The sequence below is a fragment of the Medicago sativa genome, chromosome 6 (genome assembly GCF_051527215.1).
Source record: "Medicago sativa cultivar Bolivia chromosome 6, Bolivia_mono, whole genome shotgun sequence".
NCBI lineage: Eukaryota > Viridiplantae > Streptophyta > Magnoliopsida > Fabales > Fabaceae > Medicago > Medicago sativa.
This window is the reverse complement of record NC_140754.1, coordinates 18,030,634-18,048,701: the sequence shown is the minus strand read 5'-3', so window position 1 is coordinate 18,048,701 and position 18,068 is coordinate 18,030,634. Positions and strand designations below refer to the sequence as shown.

Below are 18,068 nucleotides of genomic sequence, written 5' to 3'. Positions count from 1 at the left end.
AAGTGCTTCCTCTTTTAGCTTATTCTCTCTGTAGATAATTTACGGTTTGGCGCGTGTGAGAAGGTCACTCATGTCTTTCCGCCCGAAGTCCTAGTTCCTCTTTGAACTTGCAGTCGTCGCGGAGGTTGCTTTCAAATATGAAACACTTTAAGTCGTCTATGGCGCCTTTCACTTCTACGCCTGGCCTAGTGAAACGTTCCACGTACTCCCTCAGAGTTTATTTCTTGTCTTGCATAATGGCGGTTAACGCCGCCATTATCTTTGGTCGTTTGCACCTCGCGGTAAATTTGGAAGTAAATTCGCTGGATAGCTCTTCCCATGAATTGATAGAGTTGTCTTGTAGGCCCTTGAACCAGGTCATGGTGGCGTCTATCAAAGTTAAGACGAACAATTTGCACTTTACCGCGCCTCTCACCCGATGATAGTCTATGATAGTCTAAGATGGTGTCTAGGTGCTCCACGTGCTCATCCAGGTCCGTAGTGACGTCGTAAGTGTCCAGTTTTGGCGATTTTACGAAGGCGCAGGGAATAGGATATTCCACGATCTTCCTTGTGAAGGGCCCTTTGTGGCGGTTCTGGTAATGTTGTTCTAGAGAGTGTCCCCCTACTTTTAACGGCCTTGGTGTGGAGGAGAATCATTTCCCACATGGTGCTTTGAAGGTTTATGGCATTCAGAACGGTGCAGACGTGGACTGCTCCTACTTCTGTCCAATTCGTCAGGAGGCATGTCATCGCCTTTTCGGTGGTTTGCCGAGATAGAGGCGACATCGTCTTCCGCCACTGGTATTGTACGGAGTTTGCCTCGTTGTGCCTCTTCAATTTGCTTAGCAAGTTTGAGTTTGTAATTCTGTTGTTGGAGCAAGTTCACCAGGTTTGCTTGGATATCGTTCGTCTCCGGCGGTGAAGGAGCCGGAGGAGACAGCGGTTGCGGAGGAGAAACGTTCTCCTCTCGAATTGGAGGTGGATGGAGAATCGTCGCATCCAACGTGGTGGAGGCGTGAGCTTTGTTCGTAGCGTCGAGGACAACGTTGTTTCCTTCAAAATTCATCGGTTCGAGTATCAGAACTGTTCGACTCTGGACGATCTGAATCGTGGAACATGGTGCTGCTGTAATGGAGGAATGGCTCGCAGTGGTTCTCCTACGAGTTCAAGCCATTGGTTTGAAGAAAGGAGCGGTAACTGTTAACCATTGTGATGGAGGAATGTGTAACCGAAACGGTTACGGCGGAGATACGTGTAACTGAAAACGGTTACGGTATGGCCAATAAGAACGCACGCTAAAGGGGGGTGAATATTGCTTTTAAAAATTTAACGGAGTTTTGATAAAATCGTTTTGAAAAGATATCGACTATTCAGAATTAAGCTTTGAACATTCATAAACTATAACAAAAAGTTGAGACTATGCTATGATAAGATTTACAAGAGAATTGAGTGATTCACAAGTCAAATCTTAATTCAATCAAATATTAATAGTACTTGAACAAATTGCTAAAAAAGAAATTTCAAAACCAAACCTATAAGCAATTAAAACAATTAGAACACAATGTACATGGAATTGATAAATTGACTAAGAATTAAAACTAAATGATCCAAGTGAATTAGTGAAAACGTAATTCATGGACTTAGACCAATTTTAACAAAAGAACTTAGATCATAATCAATTTCTATTCTAAAAATTAATCAATTCATGCATATACAATTATCAAAATAAAAGAGGATAGAGAAGAGATACAACACCAATATTTTTATAGTAGTTCGCTCTTATCGTCCTCACTTCAAGCTACGTCTACTCTTCTTGGTGGAAAACGCCTCCACCAAGGACTTCCACTAATAGTAACATGTTGAATTACAAATGTGTTAACAAGAGTTCCTTGAAACAATCATAGTTCTTCAACCCCTATGTAACCATTCCCTACGTCTACTCTTCTGTGGTGCTTCTTGAATCTTTGAATCCTTGATTACCCGTGCACCCCTTCGAACTCTTCACTCAAGCCTTCGATGCTACGTCCGGTTATCGAATCCCCTTTGATGCAAGAACAATTAGAAAGAACCCCCAAGACCATTGGAGGTGAAATGATATTATTCACTTCAATTTAGAACCTTGATTAAGCCCAATCAATTTTCCTTGAAAGAACCAACTTACAATCCCTATTAGCACCCTAGCAAATCAATGTGACTTAAAGTACAAAGTGATTCTAAGAAAAAGTGTTTAATCTAGAAGAATGTATGAACAATGAGTTTTTGAGAAATAGAGAGAATAAATGCAAATGATTCAATATTTTGGGTGTTATGAGAGAGTGCGTATATATAAAAAAGGAGGGCAAGTGCAAATTTTTGGCCAAAAACAACTGAGTGAATCGATTCAGTAAATGAATGAATCGATTCAAACCACTAAAAGACAAGGCTGCAAAGAATGAAGATTGGTATGTATCATGTCAAGATTGAATCGATTCAAAATACCCAGGATGAAGGTTGATACGATTCAAACTGTTGTAAATCGATTCAAGGCAAGTCAGAAAAATTTTATGATACAATTAATGCAAAGGTTTAATCGATTCACATGTGACACGATTAAGAAAACTTGTGAATCGATGCATTAGAAGTCAGAGACTTCTAATGAATCGATTCAAACACAAATGAATTGATTAAAATACAAAAAGATGAATTTTGGCTAAGTTTCATGTATTTGAACAATGCACAAGACACCAAACACTCCAAGGACATAATGACACATAGTTGCTAGGTGCTTTAACATAACTATATGCTACATAACAAAATAACCATCAAAACTATCAACTAAAGAACATCTAAAGAACATCATCAAAAATACATAAGGTAGAAGCAAAGCTTCATATAACAACTAGTCTCAAAATATAAACACAACAATTTTATTTCTTAGTTATATTAAGATTGTAAATTTAATCCATATTTTGAATAAATGGATATAATTTTTTTTATTTCTAATAGAAATATTTTGTTTTAAAGAATATAAATGTTTTCTTTCAACTTTGTCTTGTAATTTTTTGGTGTGATCCAATATCTTCTTCGAGCAACGGAAAAGTTCGAGTGAGGTAAGAATGCATTGGGTGCCAAATATCTCCCTCAAAAGATTTAACAATATTACATTCTGAATGATAAATTTGAACACATGATATCTAATAAAACTTAAAGAGAACCTTTACCATCGCATTCAAGTGTTATTTGGTCTTTGTCATGTAATTTATTGTTGGCTTCTTGGTTTAAGTTTACATATTTGTAATTAATAAAACAATTTACTAATATATTTTATAAGTATATAGATAAAATATAAACATGATTTAATACTAATTAAAGATGTAACAAAAAATTTAAGCTTTGACCATATTAAAATTTCTACCAATTAAAAGATATGACCAAAAAATTTAAGATATGATCACATTCTTAGTATAGAGGATAAAATAAATAAAGATATAATGTTTGATGACAAGATCCATGAGAACATGTATTCATTGTTTATTAATTTATTTTATTTTTATGTACAATATTAATTGAAACTTTTTATTTATTTTAAATTACTCATTTTAAATTATCTTTTTGACTGAAATTTCAAACTTTATTATTTTACTTTATCATACATAATACACAAATTCTTATCTATTTAGACACCTCACCAACATGTGCCTTTTCTCTACCAGAAAAAGATAACTTTGAACGTGTTATAAATATATGAGTTCATTCTCATCTTTGACGCCACTTATAATGACAAATTCAATTTCTTCATACCTTTGAATATTTATCTGTTTGCAGAAATTTGATCTTGCAGAAAATTGTGAGATTGTTGCTTCCCTAATTCCCTGTAATTTGTGTATGTCTTTATGTACATATAAAGCTTCTTTATTATCTATCTTTTTTGATTTTGTTTATTCTCTTAATTATCTAAAGCATTGCCATTTTGTCTCCCTGGATCCATTGCCATGGGAGAAAAACTCCTGAATTTTTGTATCATTGTTATAGGGATGATACAATATAAGTCATTAATGATGTCATATTTGACCATCTTCTTTGTTTTATTGGGTCTATTGTTCATTATGACAAAGATCAACAAAAATCTCCATACGAGTGTGATTACTTTGATTAAATATGGATTGATAAAATTACTTATTGTAAAATATGTAGTTATAGTACTTGGGTCACCTCTTCAAGCGGCATGTCATTGTTGTGTTGTTCCTCTCTCTTTTCCGATATTTCTTGACATATTTTTGACGGAAAGCATTGATAAAAACTTCTAGTATGTTGGAGAGGAAATGCAATCAACTAGTTCAAATCATTCTTGAAGTCATGTATCCATGAATGCTTATTTAGAGCACACAAAGAAAGAAAGATAACCAAAATCATCATGAAAGATCCATAATTTACCACTTCATAACAAAAGCAAAAATGTACCTTGGATGTTCATTCTGTTTAACTATTTTCTTCTTGTATTTGTAACATCTTGGTAAATATTTCAAATCTCATATATTATAGTTGTCAATTGAGCATTAGTGTCGCTTTTATTAATAATTTTATTGGTTAAATATTTTTTTATACCCTACAAAATATAGCCCTTAAAGTATGTTATGTATTTTTCTTCAAAAAATAGTATATTAATTATGTATTTTATTTTTATTCTATTTTGTCACCAAAAAAATTCCCTCACATAGTTTAAGTCTCTCATTTATTGTAAAAATATATTAATTAATTATTTAACTCCATTAATGTTTAGAACATTATAAAAAAAATATACACGAAAAACAAGCTTAAAATTTGATTTCAATGTTCTGATTTTGTTTACTTTTATCTTGAATTTTTGATGTTTAAAAAATTCATGTTTAATTCATATCATATTAAGAGATTACAAATATTAGTAAATGAAATTTTATAATCTTCTAAATATTTTACGAAAATTCATTCAAAAATGGAAGAGTGTAAGGTTAATAAAATAGAATAAAATATATCTTCTAAACATTTGTAATTATAAAAAACATAATTAATATATTTTCAATTGATATATAGAATAAAATATATTACATAAATTTAAGCTTTAACCATATTAAAATTTCTACCAACTAAAGACATGACCTAAAACTTTAAGATTTGATCACATGTATAACATAGAGGATAAAATAAATAAATTATAATCGTTGATAACAATATTAATGAGAACATGTATTTATTGTTTTTAAATTTTATTTTATATTTATGTCCAATATTAATTGAAATAGTTTTTGTTAAAATTACTCATTTTAAATTCTCTTTTTGACATAATACTCAAATTCTTATCTATCAAATCATCTCATCAACACGTGTCTTTTCCCCTATCATAGAAAAGAATACTACTCTGAACTTCTTATAAATATATAGGTTCATTCTCAATTTTGACATCACTTCAAATGAAAAATCCAACTTCTTGAAACCTCTGAATTTTTATCTATTTGCACAAATTTGTTTTGCAAAAAAATTGTAAGGTTGGTCCTTAATCGTTTCTCTTATATATTTTTATCTAGTTTTATTTGATTTTTTAAAACATTGGTTTAAGGCTTTGTGTCCTATTAATTTCAATGACAAATAACTTTTCAATAAAAATATCTTTGTACTATCCGTTCAAAAATATAAGTAAAAATGGATCAACATAAATTAATGTATTTAGTACATATTTCGGACTAAATACATTGATCAATTTTTGTTTATATTTAAGACGGATGAAGTACTTCCTTGTTATTTGTTCAAAGATTTTTAGGCTTAACAATTTGAAGGGATTTTTTTAATCAAAACTTGAAGTCTTAAAGAAATTAATAATGTACTCAATGCAAGTAGGTAACTAATAAAAAACGCATGAATAAGTCACAAGTCATGTATGGTTGTCCTAACTAAATAAATTGTGAGTGGCTAGAATGGCTTATAATTTCTCTCTTCCTGACCTCCTATTACTTTTTTTTTCTCTTCACGTCCTTATGCTTTACTTTCTTCCTTAGTTTTGAATAACTTATTAAATCCTTTTTATTCATAGTGGCAATTTATTTTATATGAATAAAAGACACATATATTCATGATTAGCCCCAAGTTGCACCCAATGTTTTGAAATGGATAAGAGCAAATTTAACTTAAAGAAGCTTTCATCCACTACTTGAAGACATAAGTGCATCTCTAATCTTTATCTTTTTTGTGTTTTACCCCTTTAAAGATTATGCCACCAACATTTGATTGTGTATTGTGACTCAATTTTTCTAATTTATTTTTATTCTTAAAAAAATGAAAAAACTTTATAATATATACACAATGGTTGAACAAGGAGTAGTTGGCACTTGAAATCTGATATCGTGTTGGCGGTCAATCCATTCACCATTTTTAAACCCTTGTTGTTTCTTACACATCTCCAGTCTTCATATTTTTTGTAATTTGGTTTCGCGCCCGTATGCGGGTTCTCTAGGTGTGTTGCAGTCTCAAAAATAGGTCAGCATCAATCACGATTCTTACAGACTCATTCACGTTTTTCTTTCTCTTCTTTTATCCTGACTCTAACTACCGGATGTGATAAATGTGCAATTTGTAAACATGCATCCAGTATGTACATTCAGGAGGTGTAAAATATGGAAATGTAAAAAATGAAATACCGGATTCTATGTACCGGACGTCTTATAAAAGGGTAATTTTGGACTTTTAGGGGGCCTAAAGAGAAACTGGGGGGGCCTAAAAAGCAATCTTCTAACTTTTGTGGGTTGTACATGTAACTAGCAGATTATGGGCTTGCTAGATTAGCTCTTTGGAAGCCCAATTTTGCTTGGTTTGATAATTTTTCTTCTGCTATCTACACACTCTATTCTTTGAGTGTGGGTTTGGTTGGTGGTTAATAACGAATCTTCTTTTTCCTAATACAAATGGTATTATAGTCTAAGTGACTAGGAGCTCTATTAGAAAGAAAGAAAAAAAAACCAGTAGTTTTAGATCTTTAATTTGATCAGATGTTCAAGGTTTGAATTTTGATGAAGAAAATAAAGCTGAATTTGTTTGGACATAATCTACAACTTTAAGGGATCAGTTCTATACCAATTGGCTTTCAAGATGCTTTAAATTCAAAATTAACGAAATTAAAGTTCTTTTATTTTGGCAGAAAGAGTTTTAGCAATACAATTTGAAATGTAATTTAAAGTATAACATCTAGGCATAGGTGCAACGGCATAGGCATACGAGTTTTCAGGTGAAGCTTAGGTCAATCAAACAAAAAATTATGAAAGGACAATAAAGCCAAGATATTTAGAAGTAAATTCTTTTTTGTTGATAAAGGATGGACCAGAAACCCAATTTAGAAGGAATCTTTGTTCAACGCACACCAAGTCTTTTATTTTATTTTATTTTACTCATAAGCACATCACCAAGTCTTTAAAAATGGATGTGTCAAAAAAATAAAAGTCTTTAAAAATGGAAAATCGTTTACCACTAGATATTTTTAACAGGGGGTAAAGATCCTCTCCATTTAATTGGCTAACGAAATTATTAAAAGGCTATAGCAACATTATAACTTCATTTTACTTTTACTACTATTTATTTTACCAAGATACTATACAATTTTTATTATTCCACGTGAAACACATGGCCAACATGTTAAATTAATCTGTAGTAATTGCGACAAAAAATTTGTAGTTGGCTATTTGTTTTCCCACGTGAGTGAATTTTTTTTTTTTTCTACAAGGATTGAGACACTAATGTTAGTTACATGTTCTATACTTATTTATATCTATATCAATACTTATATCTTATATATTTTATATAAAATATGAACAAACTTACTAATTTGAAACCACCTTGATTTTTCATGACAAAAAAACTACATACTGAATATTGGTATTTTAATTTAAAATTAGGTCAACTTACTGGGCTTTATGGTCTGCTTATTTTGTATTTCTCTAGAAACTTACACCTGAGTGGGTTAATATTTTTTTATTCGATTTAAATAATTTTTTGTGGTCAACTATGATTCCTATATTTTTCATCAATGTTCTCACTTAGAAATTTGAATATGGACTCGTATGTGTGGTACAATATTCTTTGACTATTTCAAAAATGGCTCATGCATGACGAAATATATATAAAAATACAAATTAAATGAAGAAGTCTTTAGTAGTATATTGCATGTTTCTCACACCCGGTCGTGCAAGTTATTATTGGGTCAACCCACCACAAACCATATATAAATGCTACCATTATATATTTACCTATTCATCTTCATACTTAAATATTTCAACTTCTTCTTCATCTATATTCTTGTACAATTCAATTTGGAAGCTATAAAGTTATATTGATACACACATAAAATTATATAGATATGGTCATGGACAAGGTGACTCAATATATACGTGTGTTCAACCACTTTGATGAAAATGGAGATGGCAAAATATCATCTTCGGAGCTGCGGCAGTGTGTGGAGGCAATCGGGGCCAAGATGTCGAACGAGGAGGCAGAAATGGCGGTTGAGCTTCTCGACTCGGACGGGGATGGGTTGATTGGGTTGGATGATTTTGTGAAATTTGTAGAGGGAGGGAAAGAGGAAGAGAAAGTGAATGACCTAAGAGAGGCTTTTAAGATGTATGAAATGGAGGGGTGTGGTTGCATCACACCAAAGAGTCTTAAGAGAATGCTTGGAAGATTGGGTGAGTGTAGAAGTATAGATGAATGTCAAGCTATGATTTCTCAATTTGACATTGATGGAGATGGGGTCCTTAGTTTTGATGAATTTAGGACAATGATGCTTTAACGTATAAATACTTCAAATTTCAAGTCCTTCCTTTACTATAGTTTCGAACAAAATTAGAGATTAGAGAAGGATTTCATGTTTTTCCTCTCTAAATTTTGTCGGTTATTTACGTTTTTTTGATTGGTCATGTTTATCCATGTGTCAAGTTTAACATGTAATGTGAAAAGCTCCAGTCACATGAGCAGGAGATTGACCTCATTAAACATAGCCAATTTTAGCTTATAAATTGATCTTGAGGAATTCAATTTTGCAAAAATATATTGTCTTTGTTTCATTTATTGGATGAATTATTGTATTATTTAGGCTTAAAATGTGGTAAATGTATAACACGAGTTATTTTTTAGTCTATGTAATTTCTTTTGTTGTTTTTTCTCCTTTCAAAATCAAATGTTTTTATTTTTTTTCCTCGACATCAACTGCTGCTTCATAAAAGCTTACATGGGTAATGACAGTCCATGACATTAATGAGTTGGAATAAGTCATGTTTAATTAGTATTTTTTACTCCCTCCGTCCCGCAATAGATGACCCATTTAAAACTGTAATTTTGACCTAACTTACTTTGACCCATATTTTTCTAACAAAAAAAAAAAGTTTCACAATCATCTTCTTCAACTAAACCAAGTACTAACATGTAAGGATAACAGAGAGTCAATGACATGTCCATATAGACTTTTGTATGTAGAGAAAGTTGATCAATTGTGTGGTAGATATAAGTTGGTTGAAATATAATTTATCTATATCTATATGCATATAGATTTTGCAAGACATATGGTAAAGTCAGGGCCGGATTCTGGGGGTGCAAACAGCTCAATGGAGCTAGGCCACTCCAAGGTATGAGCCTAAAAAAAAAATTATATATAAATATGCTTAGCTAGACCACCATACTTTTGTTAATTAAGAAAGACGTATGTGGTCTCATAGCTTGGTATGATGCGACATTTTATACATTAAATATTTGCGACTCATTGTTCTATAATACAGTACTATCATATTCATACTACGTACCATAAAGAATTTTAAATCATCATTATTATTTCTTATGTTTACGGATTTCATTTTCAGTTTAAATAGGAGATTGTTCTTTTCAAAAAATTGCGTTTTTATTTTTTTACGGGCCTCTTTTTCTTACAGAGCCAAGCCTCTAGATTCGTAGGAACGGCCCTGGGTAAAGTACAATTTAACTGCACGGTCTTATTATCCCTCTCATTCTAATGTGGTTCGGTTCGTCTAAAAACTATCGGAAACCGCTCATTATCATGTCTTGTGCACCGGCGATCACTCCTCGTCCTTGTCGGCCTCGGGTCATTTTTAGAGACAATTTTTTAAAGTGAACACTAGATAATTCAAACATTTTTTTTTAGTTGTTAACCATGGAGATATGAGATTCTTCCATTTATGAGTTCTATCATGAAATAAGTAAAGCCAGAATGATTTTATAGTGACCGAATGAGTCATAGATTTTTTTAGTTGTTAACCATGGAGATATGAGATTCTTCCATTTATGAGTTCTATCATGAAATAAGTAAAGCCAGAATGATTTTATAGTGACCGAATGAGTCATAGATTTTTGTTATTTTAGTTCATGCAATTTAATGTGAAAAGTACATAAAGAAAGACAAGATATAATTATAGAACGTGTAACTAACATTAGTTTCTAAATCACGTGGGAATACAAACATCAACCTACAAAATTTTGTCGCAATTAATTGCATTACTTACTCCTATCTATTAGTACAGATTAATTAATTTAAACGTGTTTTTTTTTTTACAAATTTAATTTAAACATGTTATTTTTCTGTTTCACGTGGAATGGAACAATCCAACATTATCTATCTAATTAACGAAATAAAACAGTGTTATCGTTACTTTCTTTTTTAAAGGAGTTACTGCTTACTATAGTCTTTTAATAGTTGCGTTAACTTGTCAAAAAGATATATTTGTCTAATGAATTTCCATGTTTAAAAGACTTTGGGTACGTTGACCAAAGGTTGCTTCTAAATAATCTTTATAATAATGCCAGCCATTTACGAATTGAGATAATATTATAGAAATATAAACACTCTATATATTTTTGTCAAAAAAAAAAAACACTATATATTGATCAATGTTTGATTTGATGAAGTTGATCGTGTCAAAATAAATTAGTTCAAAAAATTAACATCATATACAAATAAAATAATAAAAGCCTTTTAGTTGGTGTAAATGTAAATGAGTCGTGGTTAGCAGAGGTATCTCTTGTGTTGAATGGTAAGGCTGGAAGATTGTTGTTTGTGTAGTTGGGTCTTTCCGTCGGTGGTGGTGCACGGCGTTTGGCTTTTTGGGATCCATTGATTAGTCGTATTAAAGCTCGTCTGTTTGGTTGGAAGATTAGATATTTATCTCTGAATGGTCGATTAGTCCTCTTGAAATTTTTCCTTTCCTTGCTATTGGTCTACTTTCTTTCATTCTTCAAAACTCCCTCAGGTATCATTTAAATGTTTTTTTGGGGGGAGGTGAGGGTTTTAGGAAAATTTCTTGGGTTGGAGGATAAAAGAATATAATATTGCTTTGTTGGTGATATGGTGTTGGAGAATGCTAGTTGATAATAGGGGGTTATGGTTTAGGATGTTGAAGGCGAGGTATGGTGTGGAAGGCGGTCGTGTGAAGGAGGGTGGCAGTTATGGGTTAGCTTGGTTGAGGGAGATGGTTAGGATACATGAGTTGTAATTATAAGAAATCGCTTGGGAATGGGGTGGGTTAGCTGTGGGAAGCAGGTTTCATGATAATTTATGGCGGAAGGTTGGAGATGGGGCATGTTCATTTTTTTGGTTGGACCCATGGTTGGGGGAGACCCCTTTGCGCGTAAGGTTTCCAAGGTTGTTTGAGTTATCAGAGAATAGATGGGAGACAGTAGTTGTTATGTTCTCTTTGGGTTGGGGAGGGACGTGAGGCTTGGAAGTGGCGGAGAAGGTTGTGGGCATGGAGGAGTTATTAGCAGAGTGTAGGGGTTTACTTTATAGTATTATTTTAAAGTTAATGTTGGTAACAAGTGGTTGTGGCATTCAAATCCAGTTACAAGTTATTATGTTCGTGGTGCGTATCAATTAGTGTGTTCGTTAGATCAACAATTTAATAATTATTCTTCAGAATTACTTTGGAAAAATGAGGTCCATGTGAAGGTTTCTTTGTTAGCTTGGCACCTTTTTCGTAATAGGCTTCCTACGAATGATAATCATTTTAGAAGAGGCATTATTACTCAAGATTCTCAAAATTGCGTGGGATGATGCAAAGAAATAGAATCCTCAAATCATCTTTTTTCAAAATGTAATTTATTTAATCAGGTTTGGCAACAAGTGCGTAATTGGAATGGCTTCTCATCAGTTGAGCCGTTCAATGTGTTGAATTATTTTGTTTAGTTTCGTCCCTTAGCAGGTAGATCCAGATTGTGTTAATCTATCATGCAGATTATTTGTTTTTCGTGCATCTGGGTTATTTAGAAGGAAATAAACGACATAATTTTTAGAAATCAAGAAGTGTGTATTCAATGACTTTTGGACAAAATTAAGTTGTTATCTTTTTGGTGGCTGAAGGAAAAACATCCCAATATTGTTTTTGGCTACCGTGATTGATGGTTTTTTCCGTTTTCTTGTTTAGGAATTAGTTAAGAGCTTCTTGAGGTTTTGTTGGTTAAGAATGTCTTCTTAACTTTTCTTTTGTATCAAATCAAACTTGGTTGTTCTTTTCTGGTCTGCCTTGTTCTAGAAAGAACGTGTTTTTGTTAATATATCTCATTTTAGTTTGTTAAAAGAAAAATACAAATAAAATAATTATGTAAAAGTAACAAGAATATTTTCCTCACGTCGTCCCTCTGCTTTCTTCTGATGTGTTGTGCTAAGGGTTCAACGCTGTATTTTCGTGGTTTGTATTCGATTTCACATGTTTTATTGTCAATTTTTGTTTATGTTCCATCCATTTTCTACATATGTGTCACAACGTCTTCCTCCTTTCTCTTCTTTCTTCTCCTTCCCTATTGTGTACCAAATCACTAACCACCAACCCTCGTCGCAACCCTCGTCGTTACAAGTCCGTCTTAAGTTGATTATCCCCCACTTTATCCGCTCTGTATAAATCTTACTCCTCTCTATAAATCTTACTCCTCGTCGTTACAAGTCCTTCTTAAGTTGATTGTCCCCCACTTCAACCCTCGTCGTTACAAGTCCACTCTCTATTCATCAATATAAGTTAGTTTTAATTTTGGCCATAATAGAGATGAATTTGTTTATGTATGGAAATGTCAAGGTTAATTTGAAGTATTTTTCTTTTTATTCCATAGATTAAGTTAAGTCATGAGAAAATTATAAATTCTCATATTGGGTCTTTAGTCAAAATTCAAGACTAACTGCTTATTAAGGATGAGAATAGGTTGAACCGAGTTAGACTTTGTTACGTCTAAGTCTGACATTTATCTTGTCATAGACTTAATTTTTAAACTTGCGTCTGATTTTTCACAAGCCTCGTATGTTTGTTAACCTATTTAAAAATATATCTTATACGAACATATTTAAATAAACCATATGATTAATTTTTAAATAGAGTAACAAAATAATAAACCAATAAAATAAAACTCCTTTTTGAATATTTAACATGATATTTTAGAAAAAATTTAACTATATATATAATATTGTATTTCAATTATAGTTTATAATAATACATTTAAATATGTAAAAATTTAATATAGGCTAATAAGTTTAAATTACGTATCCTTCAAAAAAAAAAGTTTAAATTACGTAAGTCATCGTGAATTTAGCTCAACTGCTATGGACATTACATAATATATTATATATAGGGGCCAAAGTTTGAATCCCAAACACCCGACTTCTCTATATTACACTGTAAGTTCCGACCACTAAACTACTTGACAAAACAAAAAAGTTCAAGTCACATAAAATTAACAAATTTATTTTACACTGTACGGTAAAAAATTGACAAAAATTACAACTCTTCTCTTCCTCCCTTAACTTTATAGTATTTCTCACTTGAGTTACACTTACACGTTTACACGTGCGAGATTACACTTTTACTTACAGAAATTTCCCCCCTTTCCCCATTTTTTGAAAAACAAAAGCTTCAGTTCTTTGCTGCAACATTCTTCATCTCTGATTCTCGTAAGTTCTCTCATCTTCGATTCTTCATTTCTTGCTAATTTCTTATTCTGTTCATCAATTTCAAGCTAATGTGTGTTAAACATTTACTGATTTACATTTTTCCCCCAATTTTGTAAACCCTAGGTTATTCATTTTTTTTGAATTATTCCTTACTGTAATGCTTCAATTTCGAATTAGTTGGAGCAATTGAATTTTCGTTGTGATGGTTTTTATTGGGTATGAGGAAAATTTGATTTTGGAACTTATTCTACACTTTAGTGCATGTTAAGTTCTGCGGTGACAAAAATTGATTTTGAATGAACTGGTTTTGTAAAATTGATTTTACTTAAATGTGATTTGAATCAATGAAACACTGACACAGATACTGACATTGGACACGACACTGACGCATTGACACCCGTAATTATTTGAGAAAATGACATGATAAAACGTAATCACATGTGTTGGTGTTGTGTTGATGTAGGACACTGACATGTGTTAGGCATCAGACAGGCCTTCAATTAGAAGTGTCATTGCTAAATATGTTGAAAGTAAAGTGATTTTTGTTTAGATGTATTTATGTGAAGCTAGAAATCATAGGTTCAAGCTGGAATCAATTATGGAGACAAAATCAATTCTACTCGAAAGTAACTAGACCTGTCAAAATCAATTTTACACCTCCATGATCAATTCTGGTTGCTCCAAATGTGGAACCGAACATAGGCTTAGTGTAACTTTGGGTGATGGGTCCATGAAACGAACTTTTGAACTATGTAGCACATACACTTCTGATCGAAGGTTGTCCGGTGTCCATCACGTACACATCAACATGACACCAACACACATAATTACATTTAATTATGTAATTTTTTCAAACGAGTATTAGTGTCAACATGTTAGTGTATGTGCCTGTGTCAGAATTTCATAGCTTTTTAATAATGGTCTGTAATGAGAGGTTGTTGAGTCAATAATGATGTAGATTCTGTTGAAATAGGTACCCGTGTATTTTGTTATTTTGCCACTGCCATTTGTTGAATTTGCTCTTTCCACGCCAAAATGGCAAGGGGTAGACCCAAAAAAACTGTTAAAGCAGCCGAATCTGTCCCTGAACCCAATGAGCCTCAAATTCAGACACAGGAACCTAACTTTATGGACCTTGAAATCAAAGGTAATACAACATTTCAGATTCTTTTTGAATTCCTTTTCACAAAGTCAATATATCCCAGAATGTGGGCGGGTGTGAACTGAATTTGAATTACTTGTGCAGCAATGGAGCGACAAATTGGCGCGATTAGAGCAGTTCAAGAGGTGAAAATCGATCACTTGTTGACGGATTTGCGATTGCTTCGCTCATGTTTCAGCGAGGAACAGCTCCGGAAACCTGTGTTAGAGATTTTTAAAGAAACCCTTCCAAATTTGTCCATCGTGAATGATGAAGGGAATAACAATTTTGATGTCATATTGAAAGATAAAGATTCTATGAATATGAACATGAACCATGGTGATGTACATGCTTCATTGCTACAAAAGTTGTCCATGGCTTACCCTCACTGCTCCTCTTCAATGCCTCCTTTTGCTGGTGCCTTTGAATATTCTTCCAATGCAGAAGGTGAGCACTTCAAAATTCCTCTTAAGTATGTTTTTTCATACTTAAGAAGAGTAGATCAAATGGAGGAGAGCCAGGTTAAAAGAGGTAGAGGAAGACCTAAGAAAACCATTAGAGAAACCATTAGAAAAGATTTAGAGGTCAATGAGCTGGATCCAAATATGGTTTTTGATAGAACACTATGGCGTCATTTGATCCATGTAGCCGACCCCACTTAGTGGGATAAGGCTTGGTTGTTGTTGTTGTTGTTGTTGGTATGTTTTTTCATATAGAATATTTTAAATTAGTCTCTATTAAAATTGTTTTCATTTTTAGTCTCAAGTCTCAACGTTTAAAATTGAAGTGTTTTATTTTTCATTATGAATTAGACTGTCACATTTTGAGTTTGTGGTTTGTTGAGCTCAAAATGTAACTAACCTGAACTGTTCTATCATGCATGCGCATTATTTTTTGACGGAGTAAGGAGTGTGCATTTCAGTTCGATTTACTTGGCTGTAAACGTGAACAAGTTGATATATGTCCAACAACTCTCATTCACTTACTGCAGTTGCATTTTTCACTCTGTAGAACTTGGGACAGTGTTTTTATAAATACGTTTTTATGTTTTTAGTTCTTACAAAGATGTGTATATAATTCTGATGAGTATGTGTATCTAACTGTATAGATAGGCACTAAAAAGCTCAGGGACTGATTTCAAAAAATAGAAGTAAAAATGAATATAAGTTTCTATATTGATATATTTTTTATATCTGACTACAGTTTCTTCCATCTTGACAGGGAGAACAAGCTTTATTGGTGCTGATAATCTCTGTTTCAAGGATTTTGTATGTTCTCTTTACCTTGCTGCTTCACTCACATACCTTTGGTTCACTTGTAAAGATATAATAGAAGCATATTTACGCACCACATGGCTTAAGTATTACATATAATATTAACATGTATGATTATAATGCAAAATAAAAAATTCTAACTTAACGAGCTCAATCTTTCATTAGTTAGCATTGATAATTGTAGAGTAAGTTACTTTTTTTGACAAAAATAGGTTGTGAAACATGAGGGTACTACTGACATTACTCTTGCTCATCCGTTCGTTTCTGTAACATGATCTAGATTATGCACAAATTTAAAAGGAAATGTTTTGCTTCTTTTAGTGATTTAATGTCATTGTATAGGTTTTGGAGGAGCCATCTGAAACTCAGACTTTAGCAATGCAAGAAGGTCTTCTGACTCCCGGTGTAAGTATCTCGCCTTCGTGCATTTTTATTTAAATGAATTCTGGTGTTTGTTGTTGCTGGTAGAAAGATGTCCCTAATGGCCTTGAACTGAAAAGTTAACAGCTAAATATATACGTTTTGCAGGTGAGTAGTCAAAGGTTGTCTGTTGGGATGACGCCCAAAACACTTCGGGTTCCCAAGCCTGGCGAAATGCTTCTCTCTGTCCATGGATCACCCCTAGGTGTTTACAAGGACAATAACATGGAAGCCATAAACGGTATGATTAAGAAAAATGCTTAGGATGAAAGTTGAAACTGTTTCATTCTTTATCATGTTAATGAACAAGAAATAGTTCTTGTCTGCCGTATTGCTGTGATTATGATATGCTTTTCTGTTCTTCCACATTACTTGAAACACTACAATTTTATCTAGTTCTAATATGGTTTCTTTTCTTACATGCAGAATCAGAGGAGGGTTGAATTCTGGTGAAATCTCCTGAAGGATTGTATAAACTATTAGACATTGTACTATTGGGATCATACTTGTAGTCCTAGACAGTAGATGTAATTGTGATTAGGTTTAATATCCTACTTGTGATCGTTCATTAGTAGTAATGTTGGAAGATTAGTTCCTTTCAGTATATGGTGTCACAATTGAATTGCAAGAATTTATTAGATAGCCAGACATAGCTTGAGGGTTTCATGATCCAGGTTTTATATATGTTACAAAACTTTGAATGTTTTCTTGTGCAGTTTTCTTTGTAATTCAAGTGTCAAGGTTTAGCTCATAATTTCACTTGGTAGATTATTGCTTTTGTTTGCTTTAATTTGGTACTTTAAGTATTGCATTTTGCTATTCCTTGAAGTGGAGTTCTTCGTACATTTTTTGAAAACTAGTTCTTCATACTTATGTGAACTAGTTTGCATATTCCCAATGTTGCATCATCAGAAGAGTTGATAGATTAAGGAGTGAAAGTGACCAGTTTCATGGATATCTTTGATAGTTGAATAATGCAATCTAGCAGATTTTTTATTTTTAAAATTATTTTATTGATTTATTAAGATAGTTTTCTCCTATTTGATTATTGTACTCATGCTATTTAGTTTCTGATGTACCGGTTTATTTCAAGCTGAATTCCACATGCTTATGTACCTTGTCTAACCTATCCTATTCTCACTATTTATTTGACCAGTTCATCAGGTTAATCATCAAATGATCGAGTTGGGAAGACTTCTTTATCATTACAAACATTTGTTATCTCATTGGTACAGCTTTCATGTGAATTATATTAGGTGGCAAACCAATGGTGTTGCTCATAATCTAGCGAGGGCATCGCGTTTGTATGCTCATAATCTAG

General features: G+C 32.7%; 2 protein-coding genes across 2 annotated transcripts; both read left to right on the top strand.

Moving 5' to 3' along the window:
• Positions 1-8,223: 8,223 nt before the first annotated feature.
• Positions 8,224-9,150, top strand: LOC146913365 (putative calcium-binding protein CML19). Its single transcript, XM_085716544.1, has one exon. It carries the CDS (start codon positions 8,339-8,341, stop codon positions 8,765-8,767), a length of 429 nt encoding a protein of 142 aa, XP_085572670.1. The 5' UTR covers positions 8,224-8,338; the 3' UTR covers positions 8,768-9,150.
• A 4,641-nt stretch (positions 9,151-13,791) lies between these two features.
• Positions 13,792-17,501, top strand: LOC146913364 (translation initiation factor). The gene is made up of 7 exons (XM_085716543.1): positions 13,792-13,912; positions 14,886-15,059; positions 15,159-15,500; positions 16,275-16,321; positions 16,670-16,732; positions 16,856-16,988; positions 17,174-17,501. The coding sequence occupies exons 2-7, from the start codon at positions 14,948-14,950 to the stop codon at positions 17,188-17,190; spliced, it is 714 nt and encodes a 237-aa protein (XP_085572669.1). The 5' UTR covers positions 13,792-13,912; positions 14,886-14,947; the 3' UTR covers positions 17,191-17,501.
• The last annotated feature ends 567 nt before the right edge of the window (positions 17,502-18,068 follow it).

Bases quoted from the DNA above. Each gene is read 5' to 3' on its own strand.
- LOC146913364 (XM_085716543.1), top strand. From the start codon at position 14,948: ATGGCAAGGGGTAGACCCAAAAAAACTGTTAAAGCAGCCGAATCTGTC. The intron at 15,060-15,158 runs GTAATACAACAT...TTACTTGTGCAG, and splicing joins TATGGACCTTGAAATCAAAG to CAATGGAGCGACAAATTGGC. The intron at 16,733-16,855 runs GTAAGTATCTCG...TACGTTTTGCAG, and splicing joins AAGGTCTTCTGACTCCCGGT to GTGAGTAGTCAAAGGTTGTC.
- LOC146913365 (XM_085716544.1), top strand. From the start codon at position 8,339: ATGGTCATGGACAAGGTGACTCAATATATACGTGTGTTCAACCACTTT.